Source organism: Rhinopithecus roxellana, chromosome 21 (genome assembly GCF_007565055.1).
Source record: "Rhinopithecus roxellana isolate Shanxi Qingling chromosome 21, ASM756505v1, whole genome shotgun sequence".
Classification (NCBI taxonomy): Eukaryota; Metazoa; Chordata; class Mammalia; order Primates; family Cercopithecidae; genus Rhinopithecus; species Rhinopithecus roxellana.
The window spans coordinates 36,810,299-36,835,652 of NC_044569.1; the positions used below are offsets into that span (position 1 = coordinate 36,810,299).

Consider the following 25,354-nt stretch of genomic DNA (forward strand, 5'->3'; position numbering starts at 1 on the left):
TGTCACCATGCACACATCCTGTTTTCTCCCACTCTGCCATTGTGATCTCCAGATGATCTATTTCATATTATCAGGAAAATGAGCTTCAGAGCAGAAAGCCCAGAGGAGAAGGTAAGGGACTTGCACGTACACACACATTTAAATGTCAACATTCTATGGAATTCAGTACATAAAGGTATGCAAACCATAAGAAGTAATAATGAGTTTGCTCTGGGAGGCCCTGGGAGTGAGGAGAAGAGAACCTTCAGGCCGGGCACGTGGTGGATGGGGACAGAAGAACGGCAGCACCGCCTGCCGCTGCTGGGCCCTGCGTGTCTGCACCACACTCTGTGGTCCAGAAAACAGCAAGCAGTTTGGCTGCAACTCCAGCACCGCCTCTGTTTGGGAGGAGCAAGGTCAGCAGAAACCCAGAGGCAGGAAGGAGCTGAGCTGAGCTGGTGTAAGAATGTCCTGCCCTGGGAGGAAGTGGCTTTGTACCAACTGACACAATACCCAGAGTAGGGGGCACATAACTGTAAACTTCTAGAACCCACATCCTTAAAGCCCAAACCCTGACCCAGGAGGTGCGTGGGTAGCTGTTCCCTCCCAGCCCATGTTCCCTCCCAGCCCAGGCCACCTCTGCCATCCTTCCTGGCTGGGAAAGATGATCTGCACAGAAAATGGGCTCAGTTTTCTTTCTTTCTTTCTTTTTTAACCTAGTCATTGCTTTTCACATCTGCTGGTGGCCTGCTATCTTTCAGAGTATTACTTCCATTCTTGCTTTAAATAAGGTGGTGTTTGGCCTCTGTTTTGTTTTCAGGTAAAGCGAACTGCAATCAAGAAGCCCTCATTCCAGACAGTGAGGTCATGACAAGAAAAGTTCATTCACATTGGAGATTTCAACCCCACTGGAAATGTCTTTCCAAACACAGCTGGTGACTTTGCAAACCTAGACATTCCCAGAAACTCAGTGGTTCTAGAAGCTTGGTTGGAATAATTAAGGTTTTAGAGCAGCTGTCGGAATTTTTAGAAAGAAAGAAAAAAATAACCGAAGTGAGGCTCTCCCTCCCCCACTCCTCTTACATGTTCCTGTGGCTCTGCTGTGTCATGGCTAAGCGTGCTAAGCTCCACTCACCGTGTGGATGAAGGGCAGGCGGCACCTGCATGAATTTGCACCAGCACATGGCAGTGAGGCCACTGGCAGTGCATTTACTGTTATCAGTGACACCGTGCGCCTGGGGCTGGGTCTGCAGAGGCTTTGGGGAACACACTGTTGCTGCCTCCTGTGCCTGGCCCACTGTCCATGTGGCTCACAGGGTCTGGAGGGACCAGGTGCTGCTCTAAACCAGAGGCATGAACGGACCATTGGCCCAGACAGCCTTGCCATTCCTATCTGGGGGACTAAACTTTGGACAGGTTTTGTAGGACTCTCGGCCCCAACTTCCTTGTCTCTAGAAAACTTGCCACTATAAATTCTTTCTCTGTCCCTTTAAGACCACAGCCCTTTCCTGGCCTCTCACTGCCCAGCTCTGTCTTCTCGAAGGACCCAGGAGCCTTTGAAGTATAACCAACAAGGAAGATAGCACCGTCAGCTCCCAGTCCCTGTGGGAGGCAGGGGCCTAACTGTGATAAGGGCTAATCTGCAAACACTGCTGGCCTGACTGCACCAACCGGCCTCCAACCAATGTCCTCCTCCAGGACTCTCCCACTGGCTCACCCCAGTACTTAAAAACCCTCCCATCTTTTGTTTCAGCAGGGTCAAGTTCAGCTCCTCTCTGCTACTGCAATAGTCTGGGATACGTCTTCCCTGCCTGTCCGACTCTCCCTGGGGTAACTTTTCTTTGATACCACTGAGTCCTCCCAGCAACCTGCAACTGAGCACGCCACCCCCATCTGCACGGGGGAACCGAGTCCACAGTCCTAACCACATGGCCTCACTAAAGTAACTCCTAGATGCTTAGACCTTTGTCTAACACTCTCAGGAGAGGCTGCTGAGGAGAACCGGCTTCCCATGTGCCCTGACCACGCCCACACCCACGCCCACCGTGTGAGCTTTCACCACTGGGCCGCTGAGAAGCAGGGGGTCTTTGGCCCAAAACAAACATCCTCCAAGACGAGAAGGAGGCACGTCCCCAAAGAATTGCCTGGGTACTACAATGAAGCAGGGCAAATATTCAGAGCTATGTTTGGGTTTTTAATGATACAAAGTATCATTAACATTCACTTCAGTGCACAGAGGAGCAGTAACTGTGATAGTATTTGTTTGTTTGTTTGTTTGTTTGTTTGTTTGTTTGTTTTGAGAAGGAGTCTCGCTCTGTCACCCAGGCTGGAGTGCAGTGGCCAGATCTCAGCTCACTGCAAACTCCGCCTCCCGGGTTTACGCCATTCTCCTGCCTCAGCCTCCCGAGTAGCTGGGACTACAGGCGCCCGCCACCTCGCCCGGCTAGTTTTTTTTTTTTTTTTTTTTTTTGTATTTTTTTAGTAGAGACGGGGTTTCACCGTGTTAGCCAGGATGGTCTCGATCTCCTGACCTCGTGATCCGCCCGCCTCGGCCTCCCAAAGTGCTGGGATTACAGGCTTGAGCCACCGTGCCCGGCCTAGTATTTGTTTTAACGTCTGTCAGACAGACATGAGAACTGCCCTGCCCCACAAGGAACCAGCTGTGGTCTCCCTGGCAGACTGGGAGCACTGGGCTCGGATCCTGCTCCTGAGTGTCTGCCTGGCAGCTGCACCTTCATCTGACATGCAAGGCGGGGTCAGACAAGATAATGTGAATATTCCTTCATCCCTCAACTTGTGATTTTGTTTCTATGATTTATACCCAGCCCAAAGATGCTATTTCACAAAATGGGTTTTGTGGCTTGTCTAGACAGGAATACAAGGCCTCAGGCAGCCACGGAATCACAATTAGTGATCCATTCACACTAGCACCGAATATTCCCACGGAAAGGCTGTGCACTGATTATCTCTAAGGACACCGGCTGTGTGTGAGGGACAAGGAGAGAGGAGACTCCCGTGACTACCAGGTCCAAATGGAATTTTACGTCAGAAATGACAGCTACTTCCTAAAGTCTTATAGCTCAGTGTACTAACCTGGATGCATTAAATACACACATTACTTGAAAAATAGCGTCTCAAAAAAGGATTTTCTCATAGAAGTTTCTTGGAAACAAATTTAAACAAAAATGCAATGATTTTAAAAAACGCTACATGAAAATTCTGAGGGGGAACCACATCTGATGAAGGTGGGGAGTGTTTTTCTAAGTTCGGCAGAGGTCGCCCAGGGCTGCACCGGCTCTTGAGGGACTCTGGGAAGAAGAGGCACACCCTCCTCAGCCCTGGACGTCCACCTCAGGGGCGGTGGGGATGCCAGGATGTGGGAATGCGGGGATGAGGGGGATGCGGGGATGAGGAGATGTGGGGATGAGGAGATGCGGGGATGAGGGGATGCGGGGATGAGGAGATGCGGGGATGAGGGGATGCGGGGATGAGGGGACGCCGGGATGTGGGAATGCGGGGATGAGGGGATTCCAGGATGTGGGGATGAGGAGATGCGGGGATGAGGGGACGCCAGGATGTGGGGATGCGGGGATGCGGGGAGGCGGAGAGGTGGGGATGAGGGGATGCGGGGATGAGGAGATGCGGGGATGAGGAGATGCGGGGATGAGGAGATGCGGGGATGAGGGGATGCGGGGATGAGGGGATTCCAGGATGTGGGAATGCGGAGAGGCGGAGAGGCGGGGATGAGGGGATGTGGGGATGAGGAGATGCGGGGATGAGGAGATGCGGGGATGAGGGGATGCGGGGTGAGGGGATGCGGGGATGAGGGGACGCCAGGATGTGGGGATGCGGGGATGAGGGGAGGCGGGTATGAGGGGACGCCGGGATGTGGGGATGCGGGGATGAGGGGATGCGGGGTGAGGGGATGCGGGGATGAGGGGAGGCGGGGATGAGGGGATGAGGGGATGTGGGGATGAGGAGATGCGGGGATGAGGAGATGCGGGGATAAGGGGACGCCAGGATGTGGGGATGCGGGGATGAGGGGATGCGGGGATGAGGAGATGCGGGGTGAGGGGATGCGGGGATGAGGAGATGCGGGGATGAGGAGATGCGGGGTGAGGGGATGCGGGGATGCGGGGATGAGGGGACGCCAGGATGTGGGGATGCGGGGATGAGGGGATGCGGGGATGAGGAGATGCGGGGTGAGGGGATGCGGGGATGCGGGGATGAGGGGACGCCGGGATGCGGGGATGCTGGGATGAGGGGAGGCGGGGAGGCGGGGATGCGAGGGCTCCCAGGCTGGGTCACAGCAGGCAGTGGCTCCACTCTGGCTTCCACTCTCAGGACGCACCTGTGACCAGCTCCACGCTGCGGGGAGGCCAGAGCTGGAGAACCCAGGGCACCAGTACAGGCTGACAACCCGGCCAGACCCGGGCAACGCCCCGCATAGCTCGCCAGCCACAGGAGTCAGTGGCCTCCAGGAGACCCCAGCCCGGGGCATGAACCCAGCCCCCTCCGGCTCATGCGATGCCCACAGGGGACGAGCTGTTGCAGCCCCACCCCCACCCCCGCTTGCAGAATCGTGAGCCAAAGAAACAGCACTTTAGGAAATGAAATTGTGGACAAACTTGGAACACGGCCGTAGTGACTGGAATGGTGCCCAGGGTCATTGTAATCTCGAACAGATTAGGGACCAAGTCTCCAGCTCCAGGCCTGTGGGGTCAGGCAGCTCATTCCATGGAGGGAGGAAAATCGCAGGGGACCTAGAGGCCCTGGAGATGGGGGCTCCTTGGTCAGCTGACTGCAGCCAAGCCGAGAGAATGCCACGGCCAGACCTTTAGTTTCCAGAGATGCTGCAGTTCAACATTTTCATGGGAAAGTTTACCGTTTCCAAATGTCATCAATATTAAAAGAAAAAACCTCCACCATATGGACATAAGGAGACCTGCCTGAGGGCCACCACATCCAGCCACAGCCCACCAGCTTACAACCCCCTGAGGCTGCCCCAAGATGCAAGCGACAGGAAGGGCAGCCACCGGAAGGGCAGTTCACTGGCACGAACTTCAGGGGAAATAATTTAGCCATTTCACTTACTTTGCCTGCAGCCTATTAAAACAATTAAAGAAAAAACCCTACCCAAATCAAAGTGCCAACTGTAGCATGTCTTCTAGTAGCAAACTCGAGACAACCGAAATGAAAAGCAATAGGGAAATGATTATATTACTGAAGGTTTGTCAATCACATGGAATATTGGGAGCTATTTAAAAGGATAATACAGTAATCAGGACCATTAAACAGCCTAGAAAAATGTTATTGGTTGAAAGATCCGAATTCAAAATTGAAAAAGGGACAGAGTTATGTCAGGTAGTTGAGTCATTTTTTAGTTCATCAATTAATCCCATTAATTAGTTTTAATTATTAATTCAATTAGCTGTTTTAAGTAATTATAATTAATTTTAATTGTAATAATTTTATAAATTAGTAATAAATTTATAGAATTAGAAATTTTCTAATTATTTATAATTAATTTAATTAATCCTAATTAACCTTAATTACATTATGAAAATTAAAAATTAAAATTAATTAACTTTAATAAATCAAATTTAACGTATGTGTAAGATGATAAATATATTTTTGCTTAAAAATCAGGGGAATATTATTACAAGTAAAAATACACCAAAATGCAGAAAGCAGACATGGGTCTCGAGAAGCCGTTTGGTGTGCCTACTTCAGTGCTAAGTGCTGCCACTTGGTAGTCAATTAAAATAAAAATAAGTGCCAGCACAGATACCAGATGCTCCGCCTTCAAGAAGCTTGCATTTGTGGAAGAAAAAGGACACTGAGTGTGTAAATGCAATAAAAAAAGGCCATTGTGAAGGACACGAAATAGGGCAGTGGGATAGAGAAGTGTGGCATGGGCAACAGGTGGGCTTCTTGGTTAGCTATGACAGGAACAGCCTCTTAGAAAGGTGATGTAAAGTAAAGGTCCTACCCCTCCAGGCAAGATGGAATGGACTCTTTGTGGCAATAAGATAGCTAATTATGGGCTGGGCATGGTGGCTCATGCCTGTAATCTAGCACTTTGGGAGGCTGAGGTGGGCGGATCACGAGGTCAGGAGTTTGAGAGCAGCCCAGGTAATATGGTGAAACCCCATCTCTACTAAAAAATACAAAAATTAACCCAGCGTGGTGGTGCACGCCTGTAGCCTCAGCGGAGGATTGCTTGAACCCTGGAGGCAGAGGTTGTAGTGAGCCGAGATGGTGCCACTGCACTCTGGCCTGGGTGACAGAGTGAGACGCTGTCTCAAAAAAAAAAAAAAAAAGATAGCAAATTATAAACAAGCCCCGAGGCCATGCCAGGCAGGGGTTAAGGCAGGATGGAACCATCACAGGGTGCTTCCTTTCCTCTTTCACCTAAAGAAGCACTGGCCTTGAGGTAAGTAATATGAAAACAATTGCAGTTGTGACAATGAGATGATGCTAGATCCCCCTGTTCCACAAGCTGTAACTACAGCTCTGATTAGATAAGAGGCTGATTTCAGTAACTTTCTTCTGCTAAGACACCACTGACCGTGGCCTGCTCTGGCGGGTTTACAGAGGTTGCACATTGAGTGCCTTTGTGCCCCTGTTCCACCCCTTGATGTACAGGGCCTAACTAGAATGCCTTGAAATGTTAAAGTCAACACAGCTTGTATGTAACATACATGTTCACTCAGTACACATTCATTAGGACTCCTCCATAAATATTCATAGGATTCACCTATGAGTCATTGAATATGTAAACTTGGCCAACCCATTCAGCATAACTCCTGTCTCATCTTTCCCTCCCTCCAAGTGCCTGCTCTCGGTCTCTGCTTCCCAGCCTGTCAGGATGGCCACCTTGCAGGCTGCAGCCCTTTATAAGAAGTAAACTCTCCTTTCCAAATGCATGAACCTGGTGATTCTTTTGTTGGCAGTGATATCTGAGTTGATCCAAATAGTATCTGAACACCTTCCAACTTTTAGAGCATAGAAACTTTTTTCCAACCTCATCTAAATAACTTCTAAGCCTACTCTTTGACGTTTTAAAATCTATCTTCATTGGAAAGACAGATGTTCTACCAAAACACGAAAATCTTCATATGATTCCTCTGTCCAGGTCACGTCCCTCCAATCATTGCCCGTTCCCTGTCACCACCTCGGTCTTTCAAAATGCTCCAATTTATCTCCACTGTGGCTTCTCCTGAACTTCTGTGTATCTTCATTTTAAGTATTTTTCATTCACTTAGGACATAGCTTTTTACTCTACCTTATAGCATTACGACACGGCCAGCACTAGAAAACAACGAAAGAAAAAAATGCCCTCCTTTCACATCTTTCTATATTAAACCACCCCCCAAATGGTGTGAACTCCCTAGGGCTGGCCCCACCATTTCTCTATTTTGTTTTCTCTAACCTCTGCCCTCTCTCTTCCACCTCCAGTATATGGCGTGGCACACTGGAAGTGCTCAAAAATGATTTAATAAATGAATGGTAAAATCACATAGGCAGGACATCCTGGCGCCAACGATGAATGAATGTTTACGGCAGATGTGACGCAGGTCCTCACTGGCACATGAAAAATACCAATGAATGGCAGCACTCATTATCTGTTGTCTGAACATGGCTTTAAGCAGTAGAGACATTAAAGCATCCTGTAATGTAGTGTAACTGTTCTCTCTCTCTGTCTCTTTTTTTTTTTGAGGCGGAGTTTTGCTCTTGTTGCCCAGGCTGGAGTGCAGTGGTACAATCTCAGCTCACTGCAACCTCTGCCTCCTGGGTTCAAGCAATTCTCCTGCCTCAGGCTCCCAAGTAGCTGGGATTACAGGTGTGTGCTACCAAAGCCAGCTAATTTTGTATTTTTTAGTAGGGTTGTGGTTTCCCCATGTTGGTCAGGCTGGTCCCAAATTCCTGGCCTCAGGTGATCCACCTGCCTCAGCCTTGCAAAGTGCTGGGATTACAGGCATGAGCTACCACACCAGGCCAAATTGTTCTCTCAGTGAGCACTTGCAACAATTCTTGAGGGTCAAGAGGAAACTCTGTTTTCTGGAGGTGGAAACAGAGGCACAGAGAGATGAAGTTGCACCCCCAGTTGCATTGAGAGTTGATGGCAGAGCCAATGGTCACACCCACTTGTTTCCCAGGTGGAGTCTGTCTTCTTCTCTTGAGGCTGCTGCTGACCCTCAATGGAACAGAGGCACACAGTGCCTCAGCAACCAGTCACTCAGAACTGCTCCTGGGCCTTTCTCAGAACCTGGGACCTGGAACTCTGTGCTATGAAATGCCTATCAAAGTCCTGGCTCTGGGAAGGGACCCCAAGTTCTTGTAATTCTGTCTGTGGATCATAGCAGGTTCTCTGATGGCTAGACACAGGGATCATAGGATCTTGGCTTTCAATGCTGAAGATTGATGTTGCACCACTGGCTCTTACTGAATTCTATTACAGTCAATAACTATACAAAACTAATCTCCACATGTGCTATAAAAATACCTTGAGGTCGCTAACTACCATGTGACTCCTTACCTGTGATAAAAATTAAAGCAGGAGAAGTTCTTAGTATTTGTTAAACAAAGCTCTGTATCCTTCAAAAAATGTCTGCTGTCTTGTCTCTGAAAATATGAGCCAATGTTCACTGAGTACTGCGAGGAGATGGGAGAGTCCCACACATGCACATGTGTCAACTTGTTTCTCACTCACAGGTCATTTTATGATTACTCCTACTTACATATGGGGAAACCAAGACACAAAAAGAGGAGTGCATTGCCAAAATGAACACAGCTAAAAGGCGGTAGGACTCTGCCACCTGCTGTGTAAAATGAGAGATTTCAGGCTGGCTGGGGTCCCCTTCCACTTGGGCAGCTGGGCAGCTCAGAGCGAAACGTGGGGCTCCCTGCGGCCGTTGTCACGTGGTTGATGTGTTCATGGTCTTCCTTCACTTCATCTTCTCAATTTTATTTACATTTTACTGTTTCCTGGTCTTTTTTCCTAGTGTCAGCTAACTCAAGCTTTATAAAATAAAGAAGAGTGAAAACACGCACACATCAATATATGTACTTAAATGTTTCTGGGATGAATACTTTTTAAATAAGCATTAAACACAGATATTTCTATCTCCGTCTGAGCGACGAAGTCGTGAATGTTTTCCTCATGACTCTTCACGGGGTTTTGCCCTTATGTGCTGTACACTCAGGACTTGGCCCCGTGAAATGGACACAGCGAACACAGATGCGGGATGGTGACGTTTTCATGGTAGGACATCCTTCCTCTGTGGCACATGTGGAGTGAACTAGCTTACACGTGACACGGAGTCCACATCCTTCCAGGCCGGCCTCTGAGACGCCTGTCCTGGCCGAGAGGAACCACAGTCAGTCGCCGGGGCAGTAGTGCCCTCTTTTGGCCACTCCTCTCCTTCCTTAGTATAATTTAGGAAGACCTAAGACTTCACTTACCTCAACTGAATTGCCTGCCTTTAGTTTAGCCCCACCATTAGTCAACTCCAGCGGGAGGAGAGGTGGAGACTGACTCCTGCCTTACTTCCTGCCTGGTTTCTACGGAGGAGGACAGTGTGTGCACTGCCTGTGGGGGTGTGGGTCAGAAAAAACTTAGCAGCAACTGGTCTACCGCAAAATGACCTGCTTCCCCAAAGCTCAGACAACACCCAGTTCTCTAGGTTGTCGTGCCTTAAAGTGTTTTCTTCCTCCTTTTGTAAGTAGGCGAAACAGTCTTAAGCATAACCACACAGCTGTCGCACACACACAAAAAAATCACAGAAGATATTTGAAAGTGTGCTCTAACGAGTTATTTACTTAGATTGAAAACAATCCTTTGGTGGGATTTTTACCAGGAGATGAAGGGCAAATAAAATTTCAAAGTGGATTGCTAAGAAAATGACTGGCTCTGGCCTTCACAGAGACGAGGAGGAAGGCTACGTGGTTTTAGTTGTCTGTTTGCGGTTTTGAGCACTCAACGTGTGAACCATAGTGATGGCCTCTGTGCCAGAGTCAGCGCCTGGCACAAACTTTTCTCTTCAATGCGTCAATCAGTCTACACTCGGGGACTCTCTTCCCAGCTGAAATACAACACTATTGCCTTTTGACGTCACGGAGATCTTAGGTATGAGTGTCCTGCAGAGGTGGTTAGCAAAGGATGATGGCTTTCTGCTGTTTTCTCACATTCCTCGCTCATTCTTCGGATGCGTGGATGAAACAGCTGCCAAGAACCTAGAGATGACCTCGCTCATTCTTCGGACGCGTGGATGAAACGGCTGCCAAGAACCTAGAGATGACCTCGCTCATTCTTCCGATGCGTGGATGAAACGGCTGCCAAGAACCTAGAGATGACCTCGCTCATTCTTCCGATGCGTGGATGAAACGTCTGCCAAGAACCTAGAGATGACCATCGCACTATCACGGATGCCTAGTGCTCATGGGACATCAAGAATGGTTCCTAATGTACTTATGGGATTTACTCTCCTGTCAAGGAAAGACCTTTTCCTAAAGTGGGAGGGAACTGCTGCTCTCATTTAGAGTCACTGTGTACATTACAATTTAAAAAGAAATTGCCTTTGGGAGCCTGTAATCCCAGCACTTTGGGAGGCCGAGACGGGTGGATCGCGAGGTCAGGAGATCAAGACCAACCTAGCTAACACGGCGAAACCCTGTCTCTACTAAAAAAAAAAATACAAAAAAACTAGCCGGGCGAGTTGGCGGGCGCCTGTAGTCCCAGCTACTTGGGAGGCTGAGGCAGGAGAATGGCGTAAACCCGGGAGGCGGAGCTTGCAGTGAGCTGAGATCCGGCCACTGCACTCCAGCCTGGGCGACAGAGCGAGACTCCGTCTCAAAAAAAAAAAAAAAAAAAAAAAAAAAAGAAATTGCATATATGCCTCCAAGGTTATACAGTCAAGACTAGTAGCCAAGATCATTTTAGTTTCTTTTCCTTCAGCACTCTGTGCCTTTAGAGTAGAGTTCTGTGTGCTGCAGGAAAGGGTCAGGAATGGGAAATTATTAAGGTCAACAGCAAAAGCCTCACAGCTCAACGGGCCCTTCCAGGTCGGCATCACTTGGGATTGTTAAACAGTGAGTGCAGAGGCCTCCGGGGCCAGCCTCCCCCAGGGTGGGATGAAATCAGGCCACCTCGGACCACAAGCTCCTCCCACTTCCCCCTTTGTTCTGACTCAACCTGAATCAGGCGTCAGCTGCAAAGGCCTGAAGGTGACTCTTGGGGAACTGCTTCCTGGTCACACTCACAGGCAGAAAGGCTTGGAATGTGGGAGCTAAGTTCATTCAGCAGATATGTGAGCCTTGCTCCAGTGTCCGAGGACCTGGGACCATCTCAGTAAACACAACAGGCAGAAGTATTGCTCTTCCTATCAAAACACAACCCAAGTTTGTGAAATGATGGAAATATTCTGCAGTTCCATCATTTCCAGTAGTTTTCACATTCAATCCTAGATAATAACTCTCCAAACTCAGTATCTCTCGGAAAAGGTTAAGGAGGGCTGCATTTAGAAGGAAAGGGCTGAGTATAGAAGATCTTTTTACGTGATATTGTATCCATGCTGTATATATACCTGTGTGTGTGTGTGTGTGTGTGTATTTGATGGTAACAGAACCACTCCCATTGTCACTAATAATCTTAAAAGCAATTAGCTAGGGGAATAATGATAAAGATGATGTTTACTTAAAAAAATCAGTAGGCTTAACCAAAATAATTCTAGAACTCACTTTTATTTACATGTAAATCCTAAAACTGGACATCTGTCTTTGTGCTTTTCTATTATGTCTTTATATATGTAGCTGAACTGTATAAGTAAAGAGATCATCTAAATGAATTTTTATTCTAGAGTTTTATAGGCAGATTTATTCTTAAAATCATCAAGACATCCCATTCAAACTCACAGCGTGTCTATTCTAGGAAACCCTGTGTTCTCCAGAGTGCAAGCTGCTGCTCTAGTCACAGACGCGGCTGCCTTCAACTCCTTCCTCTTCTTCCTCTGCCACTTAGGATGGAAATCCCACTACTTGAAGGCAGTGAGTTATGCTCAGGCATGCCTCCAAGAAAATTCCTATAAAGATCGTAATAAAGTACGCAGAAGTCAGCAGAGCACTGAGTCCCTTCTGCACTTGCCTATCTCGTTTCTAGTAAAGGAGTCCTCATTGCTTTCAGTCTCTGGGCCTTCGGGTTATGCTGATTTTCATGGACACTTAAGATATCGAAACAGTGGGCAACACTAAATCTATTTTATGTATGCTCGCTCAAGAAGGATGGAATTATAGAAAAGAAAGGACTTTTGAAAAAGAGCAAGTTTATCAGGAACAAAAAAAAAATGGCATAAATGATCTTGACTAACAGGTGAAGTATAGAGAAGGGTCTTTCCATAAAGAGAATGTGGCCAGGAAGCCTGTTTGCCTTGAGTGTCGTCTGTAACCTACAGGGTGGGCTGATCTTGGGGAAAGGGATGCGTATTTTAGTAGCCACACAATCACTCCGTTTTCCTTCGACCTACAGTGAGTTCTCAGGATCTGAGCACATTTCATTTCACCCCTCTTTCTCTTTGCTTTAGGAATACATGGAGAAAATCAAAGAGCTGCGCACAGCAGAACACACCTGCTTTGAGGACCTGCATAGCCCTGTGGTCTTGGGCAAGTCACTGAGCTTCAGTGTCATGATGAGAAAAGTGGATCCAACCGCATTAATGTAAACCTCAAATGAGAACACGGTCATCCGCTCAGAGCGGAAGCAGAAACAAAGATGAATGCTAAGATTCTGTCCTAGTTCATTTTCTGTTACTGTAACTGAATACCTGAGACTGGATAATTGATAAAACAAACTTATTCCTTACAGTTCTTGAGGCTAGGAGTCCCAGGGCATGGCACCGGCATCTGCTCAGCTTCTGGTGAGTGTGCCATGACACAGTGGGTGGCACCGCATGGTGATACAGAGCGAGAGCTGGCTCAGGCCTCTCTTCCTCTCCTTACAAAGCCACTGGTCTCATCAGGGACCCCACCCCAATGCCCTGATGACTAGGTCTCTGCTCCTAGTTACATTCCAAAGGCCTCATGTCCAATTAACATAGAAATTTAGGGGTTAAACTTCCAACACATGAAATTTGGGGGACACATTCAAACCATAAAAATACGTAAAGGCAATTTATATTCAATAAGGCAATACAAAAAAGTAAAATTCTGCAGACAACAGTTATTTCCCAATGCCTTCTGAGTCACTCTTTGTGGTTAAGATAAACACCACAGCATCCAGGCTTTGGTGCAATTTCATCTCCTCATTAGTTATTTTTTACGAGCACTGCTAGGCTTCCCGATGCTCACACAGGGTTGGACAAACAGATGATCAGAGAAATACCATATAGTGAGGCAAAGCCTGGGAAACGCTGAATGTCTACGTATGCAACAAGGCATACAAGCAAAAACAAAACTGAGATGGGAAAGGATTGTGGGAGGGGAGGAAGAGGCTCTATCTGCCACATATCTACACAGTTGACATTTTAATTTTTTTCAGACAGGGTCTTGCTCTGTCGCCCATGCTGGAGTGCAGTGGTGCAATCATAGCTCACTGCAGCCTTAACCTCCTGGGACCAAGTGATCCTCTCAACTCAGCCTCCCAAGTGTCTGGGGCCACGGGTGCATGCCACCACACCTGGCTAATTTATTTATTTTTTATAGAGACAAGGTCTCATATGTTGCCCGGGCTGGTCTTGAGCTCCTGGGCTCAAGTGATCCTCTAGCATAGACCCCACGAAGTGTGGGATTACAGACATGAAGCAATGAACCCAGCCTCTATGTTTTTAGTAATGAGAACAGATCCATAGATCACCCATGTAATTAACACATCAAAGGCTTCCCCGAGTGAGCGTGCAGGTGCACGCCATCACCACGTGGCGCCATGTTGCCGACGTCGCATCACCTACCAAACACTTCGTTGTCCTCCGAGGTTGTCCGTGAAAGTCCACCCAGGTTTGTCTTTTTTTCAGATTCTCCCCTGTTAGTTTCACCATTCTGGAAAAAGAAAACACAACAAACACTTCTCTTAAGATAAACTGTTTTATCAACAAAGTAATTGTAATGCATTTGTCTCTTTATAAATTTTTTATCAGATAATCAGTTTCACACCTGTTTTCAAGATAGAAGATAGAGCCTTGGTTCAGAGGGGGTTTTCTGTGCAGGATTCTGGATTCTGGATTCTGAATTCTGGCTTGTTTTCTCCGCCTAAGCACCTAAGCACTTTCTGGACCCAGTTGGTTTAGTTTTATACAAAAAAACTGGAATATCAGCCTAGGTAAAATAAATTAGCTACACGCCAAGGGTGAGCCCACATAGTTACTGCTTTAGATTCTAAGTGACACTGTGCGGCAGAACTGACACCAAGCCTTACTTCTCCAGTGACACTTTTGGCTAACTGGAACCAGTCAGGACCACTTGGATGGAAGAATGAGCCCTTTTAGGGACAGAAAACGAAGCTGATGTTCGGAGGCACCTTTGTATTCTGGGGGAGGACGCAGCCTGCTGTCGGGGGGGCCAGGCCACCGGCCACTCCTTTGGGAATCTTCAGCTTCAGAGTTTCTTCCCTGGGCCTCCCTCTGCCTGTTGTTTGGGGCCCAAATGGCAGTGTGAGCTTGTTTTTTGAGTTTAAAGTTTTCAGTACATAGTTCAATCACCAGTGCAGAGAGAAGATATGGTTCAGCTTCTTGATATTTTTTGTAATCAATTTCACTTGACTATTTTGAAATGTCACACTTGCACACTAATGATTCAAATGCTCTGGAAAGTGCACAGCGGCTGTGTGCTGAAACCTCGGGGTCTCCTGGATGCCCCCTCCTCCTCTGGGAGGCAGCTGGCATTCCCAGCTTCTTCCAGACTTTGCACAATCATCTGGGCACGTTCAGACAATGGCACGTGTATTCTTTTCCCTCCTTTCTGTCTTCACATAAATGGCATCACACTGTGGATGATATGCTCCTTCCTGCTTTTGCCAGGGAAAGAGGGATCCTGGAGGTGACATCATGACAGCACGCACAGAGCTGCTTGCACAGCCCGCTAGCATATCAGTTATTGTTCACATCTCGCCATGCTCCACGACCACCATCCAGCTTGTTCACATTTGTGTTTTTCAATCCTAACCGTGTTGCACTAATTCCTGTTCACTTCTCAGAATGCACACGGGCAAGGAGCATTTCTGGAGGAGGAATGAGTCACACTGGAGCCTTTCACTGAGTGGGCGTCAGTGCTGTGGGCAGCCGCACTGGTCCTGGTGCCACCCACCAGCAGCACCAGGAGGCTGCTTCTCTCAGCTGCCACTCCCTGCAGCGCCCCACCCTGGTCTCTGCCCTTAACTTTGTACCAATTTTCCACCCAATCTCTCATTTCCTAGGAGCATTTAACCCAGGACCATAAGATGTGCATAGTCTCAATTTTACATTCTTTTCTTTCTGGAGAGAGGGGCAGGCACAGCCATTAAGACCACCCTGAAGTCTGATTCAGACCTAGTGTGACTCACTTATGTACTGCAGGCTGTTTGTTCCTGGAGAGAAGTCCAGCCCTCTGAGCTCACACCAGCCAGGGCCCCACACTCCGCCTCCTGGTCACTAAGAGCCCTCTCTGGAAACCCTCCGTCCCGTGTGTGTGTGTGTGTGTGTGTGTGTGTGTGTGTGCATGTGTGTGTATCCATTCCCATCCCTGGGCAGACAGGAGGGGATGGTTGGGCGAGGTCCCCACCAACCAATGTCCACGGCACTGTTTCTACAATGCAGTGCTGTCTGGTGTGATTAACAGATAAAAAACACATGGGTTATTGGACTCACAAAATTGAGGAGGGAAGAATTTGCCTTCACGTTGTGAAATAAAATTGGTAAGAAGACACTGGTTTGGACTGAGCTCCTGCACTGGGACCAGCAGACGCTCCCAGTGTGAAGTATGGTACCAAGCCCAAATGAAGATCTTTACCTTCTGAGAAATCAGGAGAGGTAACAGCCTAATTTCCAAGCAGGCCAGGTTTCGCCCAGATGATGAGGAAGTCCCGTCTGCTTTAACCTTTATAGGGAAGTCACCTTGGAACCACCCACACATCCGCCTGCATTTTGTTTTCTGTGTCTGCTTTCTTTGGTCTCTGTTTATAAACGAACCTCCTCTGCTCGGCTTATCGGAGCACTCATTCTGTTTTGTAGAAACAGGTGTTGCCTGATTCTAGAATGACCGATTCTAGAATGACCGATTCTAGAATGACTGATTCTAGAATGATTCTATAATGACAAGGTGTTTAGGTTTGTTGTAACTTTGTGTGCACCTGCCAGGCTTCTGTTGCTGGTTGGCTGGTGTAGAAACCAAGCTGCTGCTTTCCAGATTGCGAGTCCCAGAGTCCCACGAGACAGTTACTAACAAGCAATGAAATGCAGATAATGTTCAAACTCACTAGTAATCAAAGAAATACAGAGCAAAACAAAAATGAGATTTCTTTTTAACACAACCAAGTAGAACAAAAACTGATTTCTGGCATTGCTAGAGATGTGGTGGGACAGAAACTTCCCCGGGACTGGAATAAACACTCTCAGCCTCTTTGGGACAAACAGCAGCAGCCACTACCACAGAGCTGAGCCTTGGGGGCCTCACCTCGGGGCCTCTGACCTCACCCTCATGGCTTCCAGGCTCCCAGCAGCCTGTGACCTTCTGTGGATTTTCATGTGTCTCTATTACAGAAACTCAAAACAGCTCACTGTTTTACTCACCTCCCTGTGACGCGGTGAACGCTTTGAGAACAAGGACCATGCCTTACACACCTTCCTATCCCTCACGCCTAGCACAGTGCCTGGCACCCAGCGAGAGCTTTTTAAACATAGGTAAAATGGATTGTTTCTCTTTCAGCAGAGGGAGCCAAAGATAGCTGACTATGTACACTTTTCATATCTATCCAGTTAATTTTAGAAGACAGTAAAACCTGGAAAATAAATAATTTCCCGATAGTCTTTCCTCAGCTACGAATTCATGTCATATTTTTTTTTACATCTAGCTTCTATGCTAATAGCAGATCATATTCTTCGCTAATGACAAAATAATAAGTGTTATTTAAGAACCAATTAATTAAGTACGATTCAGCTACCACCGTTATACATCATAGATGCATTTTCTTCATGCTTAATGTCTCTCCGAGCGGGACACGGCTAGGACCAGCAGCGTCTTCCCGTTGGCGTGGGTAGCCCTTCTCACTGGAGAGTAGAATAATGCCGCATATTAGAAATGAGGCATTTCAGGTGCGGAGTGAAAGCTGATATTTACATCACATCACTTTGCTTTAAGTGCGTGGAGAGGGTAACCTAGCAGCAGCCACTTCTCTGTATCCACTTCCTAGGCTGGTTTCGAGGCTGTGGGCAGCAAAAGCGTGAAGAGGAAGTTTGTGTCCTGTGCACCAGCCTGTGCGCACGTCGGTCCCACCGCGATGGTGCGTCCACTCTATTTATCCCTCACACCAAAGTGGCCACAGGTAGACCGTGAATAGTGATGGCAGACAGGACTCCAAAGCTGCCATTTTCTCCACCTTCTCAACTCAACTCTGATGGTTCAACATTTCTAGGTCATACAGGGACACAGCACGTGTGCAGAAAGTACACACTGGCCTGGGAAATTTCATGACTAATTTCTACTCAAATATAAGGCTTGTTTTTGAGACCCGATATTGCTATTCCAAAAAAAAAAAAAAAATAATGCCCTACGATGAACACATTTCCTGTAAGCAAAATGTCTACTAGCAGAATGAATAATAATGGAGATGATGTGTCAAAAGTGATGTGATTTTCATGATGATAAAACAAGAGCTTCCTGCAGACTTATAAGAGGGGATGGGTCCTGGTGGCTCAGGCCCCCCTGCGCCATTGCCCAAAAGAGTTCAAGTCTGAGTCCAAATGGAACCTGTCACTGTAGGTGTCGACATGCATTTCAAGCAAGGATGGCTGCTTCATACTATTTGCAGCAATTTTCTTTTTCATCAGCCTAAATATGTGGGCGCTGACCTGTGTAAGAATCTACTTCTTATCCATAACAATTTTAGAAGGTGTGTGGGAATGTGCCGCAGAAGCCCCAGGAAGCGAACACATTCTCCTGCATCGTAAGGAGCATGAACAGCTCGGGACGTCAACACGCATGGTGAAAGACGACAGAGAAAAAAGTGTATCTTTTTTTGGAACAAACGAAATGACAGTCTCCTAATCCATTATACACCAGCAATTAGTCTCATTTTCTCTGTGTGTAAAAACACAAAAACAAAAAACCTCTACCCAGCCTTGACCGCTAACCCTTAAGTGACGAGTTTTCCCTGGCGTCAGTGTGGCCCGGCACAGGGCTCTGGGGCAGGTGACCGGAGGGGCTCTGGGAAATCAGAGGTCCACCCTCTCCCGCCCCGGGGAAGTGCAATTCCGTTTTCTTCATCAGAACCAGTGGAGAAGCAAAGGATAGCATGGAGTCAAACTTTCCAAAGCAGTCACAGCCAGGACGTCGGCAGGTGGAATCCTGGTTGGTTTTGAGGACCCCACTCAGCTGCTTGTTTCTGCGTAGCCAGAGCGTCCAGCCAAGTCTGAGAGATCTCCTACTAGGTACAGCTACTCATGTACGTGCACACATGGCACGCACATGCACACACGCACACACACGTTGTAGGTGAAAATACGCTTATAATTAGCCTTACATTTTTAAAAGATTGATGGTCTGGAGGTGGCAATTTCAGGAGGAATGGCCCAGAGGGTAAGTTTCTAATCACCACAAAAAAGGCTGAGAGAGAGGAAAACGCTTGCTATTGCTACAAACATTATACAGCATATTCTCAAAGTCCTGATTCAGACTAGAAACTGCTTATCACGAGAGGAAGGTGTTGAAACATGTTACAAAGTGACTCTCACCTGCAAAAACAGTTGTATGTTAGACTTGGAGTCATGGTCCACCACAGGCTGCTTTATTCAACACAGCTAAGAACTGATTTTGAGAATTTTTCATTCCCTTAAAAAATACTGCATTTCCCGAGATGTCCTAAGCTTGTCCAGCCCGTCTTATCTTGTTGTTGCTATTCTGTTCTGTTTTGTTTTAGGCTTTTCGCAACCTGAAGCCATGTTAGTTTCTGTCTCTAGTGATAACCAGAACAGAGGGATGAGGAAGCGGCTTTTACTGACCCAACCAGAAACAGAAACTAAGAACCCATGACTATATTCTCTCCTTGGACACTCGAAGCCTTGAGTGGAGAATCACTGGCCTAGAAGCAGATAAAAGTCTTGTCTGGTTCTGTGTCCTCAGTACCTTGCCACTCACCCACTCGTTCCCACCCATGCTTGCACCAAACCCTGCCCAGGAGCTGAGCATACAAAGAAAATAAGGTAGTAAGCCAAATCAGGTGCTTCAAAAAGAAAGCTAGAAAAGCAAGCCCAGAATGTCAGATGGCGACTATCCAATTAAACATGCTGAGCCAAGCCCTGTCCGTCACACTGGAGAGTGTCAATGTAGGAAATGCACCGCGTTTATTTTTTCTGAGATTTCCCAGAAGAAAAATTACACAGTGATTCATATTTCTAAAATTCCTAGGATGTTTAACAAGAGAAGTTGCAACTGCCTTCCCCCTTCCTTAAAGCAACATGTTCCTTCTGAATCTTATACTTGACTGACCTTCTTTTAAAAACAAAACAAACAAACAAAAAAAACCAAACCCAGCCGAAACTTCCTATGACATCACGGGCGACACAGTCATATGCGGCACCTATATACCAGCTGCTTGGCCTTTAAAGGCTTAGGATCCTGCCGGTGTACACACCCCTCCGCCTCCTCTCACCTCCTGCCTCATAATTCTCATCTCATTTCTATGCACAAATCTGAATATGGCCTGTTGTTTCTCACAGCACCACACATATTTTGAGCCTTAGGTCATTTTGGAGGGGATGCTACTAAAAGGCAGATATTTCTTTAAGTTTTCTTTACCTTCTGCCATATTCCCTGCCGTAGACAGATCTAATCCACCCAGATCTTTGCAGAAAATAATTCAGGGGCATCAGGGTCTGCAACACATGTACGTCGTATCAAAATCATTACTTGCATGACAGCCAAGACCTCAGGCTCTCAGAAGCTGACTGCCTGGGTAACAGGGAAAATAAGTTTCTGTACCTCTGCTCAGCTTTGAAATGAACGTTATAATCCTACTTTTCTGTGTGGTCACTGTGAAGAGCATTCAGTAAGTGGAAATTGCTTTTTTGCAGCACACAAAACTATTGAAAATGCAGATCAGTAGCCTCTTAGCTTGACACTGTCATCCGAAGAAGCCCTTATTTCTTTCCCAGAACCATCACAGCCACCTCTCAGGGGCTCTGGCCCGGGACTCCTGGTGTGGCAGCAGAAACAGGTGATCGTGCACCAGGGGGATGTGGTGCCGCCCGCAGCGCAGCTACTCAAAGTGAGACCTTAAGCGAGTCAAGCTCCCTCCACCTCAATTTCCCCATGAAGATAATGGTCCCCATCTTGCGGCATCATTATGAGGACTGCAGATGTGCACATTTCTCTGGAGGAAAGCTCACTGCTTTTAGGACGCCTGGCCTGTTCAGCCATCGTCAGCAGTAGTCAACCCTCCTCGCTGGCAGCAACATGTTCTTTCGGAGTCTCCGCCCACTGCCATTGCCCTGTCTTGGATTCCTCTCCAATTAATCCATGTCAGACATTTCTAGGAGTTCGAATGAAACTTGGTTGAGAACGAATACTTCCAAATACTTTTTCAGGATCCAGAATCTGTTCAGCTAATTTCATTTCCAATCCCAGAAAGTCAAAGGTTGATCAGGTAGAGGTAAACCGGCTTATTTTTCATCTTACATATTTTTGCTCTCTTTAAACTTTTATAAGTATTTTATATGTATATATATAAAAAGACTGGATTATAAAAGGAATTTCAGCATTATCTAGTTTTACAAAGAGGGTCAACGCTAGGCTTATGTTAAGAACAGTGGTACATCTGAGATTTTATCTACTCGAAAGCTAAGTTTTGTGGATGCTCATGAAGGAATGAGATTCCTGGGTCAGAGACAAAGGGCGAGTTACTCTTCACAGCAGTACCGACATTTCACCATTTTGGCATAGGTTCCCTAATACCCATTTCACACAGGAGCCATGTGAACGGGCCCAGGTAGCTGTCTGTATGCAGTGGGTTGAGTGGCAGGAAATGAACCCCCATATAGAAAACCTGAATTCTTTAGAATTGTCAGTAGCTCTGCCAGTGCCTGCTCCAGAGGGAGACATTATATCTTCCAAGACCTGTCATCTGCTGCACATAGACACACTGTCTATCTTCTCAGCCTGTTCATTATGTAAACATCCTGGAAAAAAATAGTCCAGAATAAGGGTGGATCCTGCCTGGCTTGCAGGACATGCAGACCCTGCTGAAAACTAACAACTGCCCTTCAGCCAGCTTGATGGGTGTATTCTCTTGCCTTCTGCCAGTTCACAGTCAAACCCAACTTCACACATTTTATTCTCAAGCTAAAAGATCACCATGATAACTGTTACTTTCGATGTACTTATCGGAAATGAAATGAGATAGACTTTCACAATGAGAAAGACTGTAGAGACCAGCCCAACCACTCATCTCACCACCAAGGCCAGGAGCAGTGACGCCGACTCGTGCACATTCACAGGGTCCTTAGCTCAGAGATGAGACCAAAACCTTGGGCAAATGCATAGAAAGAGTTGCTTCTGATCTGAACAGAGGTCTGAGGATTTTGCACCTGGGACCCCAGTCTGGGGTCCTTGGAGGTAGACAGTGCCACATAGGGGCATTGATTTTTCTGTTTCTCCCACTTTTAGGCTTAGCTGCTTCTAGAAAGGTCCATGAGACTTGTACTGATTGTGGGGTCAGAAGACGATGGGTTCAGTGAGCCCGGGTCTCAAGGGAAATGGATAGGTTTCCAAGTTTACTTCTCCAAAGGAGTCAGAAACTGCAGGGTTAGGCCATATGTATCACACTTTTGTAGGATTCTTTTTCTTTGGTCAACAGGACTATAAGCCTGTGATATGGAAAGGCCATAAGGCTTTGGCAGCAAGCTACAAGGAGAACTGGGCTTCAGTGTCTGGCCCCCATCCAGGCCTGGGAGGAGGAGACGCTCAGGGAACATGGTGAAAGTGGTGGGGTCAAAGGAAAACAAGCAGGGGCCACTGCGGGAAGGAAAGGGAACCCAGGCACAGCTGGGGTGGAACCAAAGTCCATGATTTCATGGGAAATCGATTTCCAGACACAGCCTGCATTCCTCAACCTCAGTTCAGTGCAGAACGCCCTTATAATTGCGTAACCGTTGGAGTATCATTAGCAGTGCCTGCCTAGGCGGTCTACGTCTAATATGCAGTAAGTGAACAGCCAGTAAGAAACATTCATGTAAAGATCACAGCAACTAAATAGAAAATTACAAACAAAAGTTTTAATTTATCTGTAATCAGTTTGCTAAATTGTGTTTAGATTATCCACATGTTCTAGGGAATACTACCTTGGATTTTAAAAAAACTGTGGGTGTTTAAAGAGGATACTGCAGGAAAAACGAACCTCTAAATATCTAAAAGACTATCTGATAGAGCTTGTGAGATCTCAATCCGTCCTCTCCCAGATCCAGAATGGAGGAGAAGTGGCTTCTCTAACAGCAGGTGCAATCACTGAAGTATCTACTCTCTTGCCCTTCTTGTCTGGAAGCTTCTCCCAGGGATGGAATCACCTTCTGGAGATGTGGTTTCTGCATCAAATAGGGTGCATTTATTAATTACCTTTGAGCAAAATGAGTGAATTTTTGCACAAACCATGAAACTATGTTTTTGTTATAGCTAACATTAAAATGGAATTGATAAGAGAAAACACTCCTAACTCCTCTTAAAAGGATAATGAATCGTATGATACATTTAGCCATCCATCAAAACGTCCATCACATGCACCGCTGGCCTAGAGAGTGCCTGACACATCCATACGGCAGTGAGAAGGTGGGTCCTCTGCCCCCTCCAGGAGCAGCGGGCTGAGGGTGTCGCTGCAGCCCCCAGGGTTTGGGAGAGGATGGGGCTGAGGGTGCTGCCACCTGATTTTGCTATGCAAGCCCCTCTTTGACTATAGCAGAGAGAAGAAAACTGCCAAAACACGATGATGTTTTGCTTAGAGACAAACTGGTTTCTACTGCTTTGAAGACCTGCGTGAACTTGTCTTGAATGCACACATGGAAGAGCTCTGTTTAACATCCTCAGAACAGGTGGTTTTAAACGCACAGGAGCCAATCACCCATAAAACCGTGCACACCGCACTAAGGGGACTTTCCATACAGAACAATATGAAAATCTGATGGAAGAGATTAGGCTAAGAGTGGAAATGAAATTAGGCATTATACTATTGACTGCAAATTGTGTGGTGGACATTACTATTAGACCCTTGCTGGTCTCAGGGGGCTGTTGGCCTTCAAAGGCAATGAGCATAAAATGCTCATCTGAATATCATACCTTAATGCATACGGAGGGATTCAATTAAATGCATCACGAACCTTCGCAATCTTTCAAACTTTGATTTGAATAAATCGAAGAGCACTGTGAGTGTGAGTTATGGAATGGCGGTGACGGTTTATGCTATTCAACTGGCAGCCTTTAATTCAGAATCGACTGCGTGTCCCTCAGTGTGATGCGTGAAAGAGGGCTGCCCGGGTTTGAACACTTGTCCCAAGGAGAGGCGAGTCCGTTTTCCTTTCCTGGAATTGGACTGGCCCTGGTGGTCCCGCTAACACAGCAGGGTGGGTTTGGCACTGTGCTGGCACTTGGCCTGACCTTAATGAGGACCTCTTGAGTCAACAGGTGGGCTGTTTGATTGCCCCACAGGGGAGTCCACCTGGGGAGGTCCTGAGGTCACATGGAGAGGGGAGCCTGGTGAGGCAGTTTCCCAGCAGCTCCCCCTGGCCCAGCTGTACCTGCAGAGGGCTTGGGCCATGCAGAGGCCTCAGCTGCCCTCTGAGACCACCGAGGCGGTACCATTGCTGCTGAGTCTACCTGAATCCCGGCTCACAAAGTCCGGAGAGCTAATGCAGCTGCAGCGGCTTCAGTGCTGAGGTTTGCAGTCATTCGTTCCGTAGCAATGCAAAGCTGGAGCGACTGTGCTTGCGGCTGTTTCACGTCCTTCCACCCTTCCTGACCTTCCGCAGAGCAGTTATTATTAAATACATTGGTGACCACTCAAGTTAAAAATGTGTTTAATGATTCTTGAGAAAAGGGCCACTCACACAAATTTTTGAGTATGAGGTTAAACACACACCTGATTCCAGCCAGCAGGCGTGCAAACCACCAGGAGCTCAAGCTCCCAGACACAGGGACCAGCGCTGAGAGCATTCTGGGGCCAGGCGCCGAGGCACCAATCCCACTCCACCCTTAATAGCTGTGCGATCAAGGGCAAGTGGCTCAGTGTCTCTGTGCCTCTGTTTCCTCGTTTGTACAAGAGGGAGAATAATAGTACCTCTTATTGTTATCAGGAAGACAAAGAGAGTTAATATTTACAGAGTGCCTGGCACAGATTCAGTGCCGTGTGTTTGGTATAAAATTAAAATAAAACAGGCCGGGTGTGGTGGCTCATACCTATAATCCCAGCACTTTGGGAGGCTGAGGCGGGAGGATCACCTGAGGTCAGGAGTTCAAGACCAGCCTGGCCAACATGGTGAAACCCCATCACTACTAAAAATACACAAAGATTAGTTGGGTGTGGTGGTAGGCACCTGTAATCCCGGCCACTTGGGAGGCTAAGGCAGGAGAATTGCTTGAACCCGGGAGGTGGAGGTTGCCGTAAGCACTCCAGGCTGCACTCCAGCCTGGGCGACAAGAGTGAGACTCCGTCACAAAATAAATAAATAAATAAATAAATAAATAAATAAATAAATAAATAAATAAATAAAATAAGATAAAATAAAAATAAAACAGTTCCTTTTTAATCCTTCTTCTGAAAATACTTCCCCCTGCAAACTAGAGCCCATGGCTGGCACCTACACTAGGTGAATCCCAGGCCCTCACTGCCTTCTAAACCATTTCCCAGAAGTGTCTGGGTAGATGACAAGGTGAATAACTCTAGACACCTGTTAAAGAAAAGACACAGCATAGCCCTGTGGTGGGGCAGGGTCCTTGCTTGGACTAGGTTTTGCTGAGGGATTTAAGTCCATGATTCCTCGATGCAGGGCTGGCCCAGGGCAGTGGCCTCCGACGGGCCTGCAGAGCTTGTCCTGCACTCACGAGATTTTTGCCCCCTGGTCTACACTCCCGCAGGTGACTCTCAGCACAGGCAGGATTTGGAACTACTCGTTAGGATAATCCCAGAGGAACATGTCACAAAACTAACAATTTT

At 47.2% G+C, this 25,354-nt stretch overlaps 1 protein-coding gene across 4 annotated transcripts in view; it reads right to left on the reverse strand.

The window, feature by feature from the left end:
- The window catches only part of MBP (myelin basic protein), a 154,035-nt gene that overhangs the window by 75,462 nt on the left and 53,219 nt on the right, over positions 1–25,354 (reverse strand). For all 4 annotated transcript variants that reach the window (XM_010355241.2, XM_010355240.2, XM_030925734.1 and 1 more), the window contains exon 3: positions 13,923–14,010. In XM_010355241.2, the coding sequence (XP_010353543.1) occupies positions 13,923–14,010 (88 nt within the window). The remainder of the gene's footprint in view (positions 1–13,922; positions 14,011–25,354) is intronic.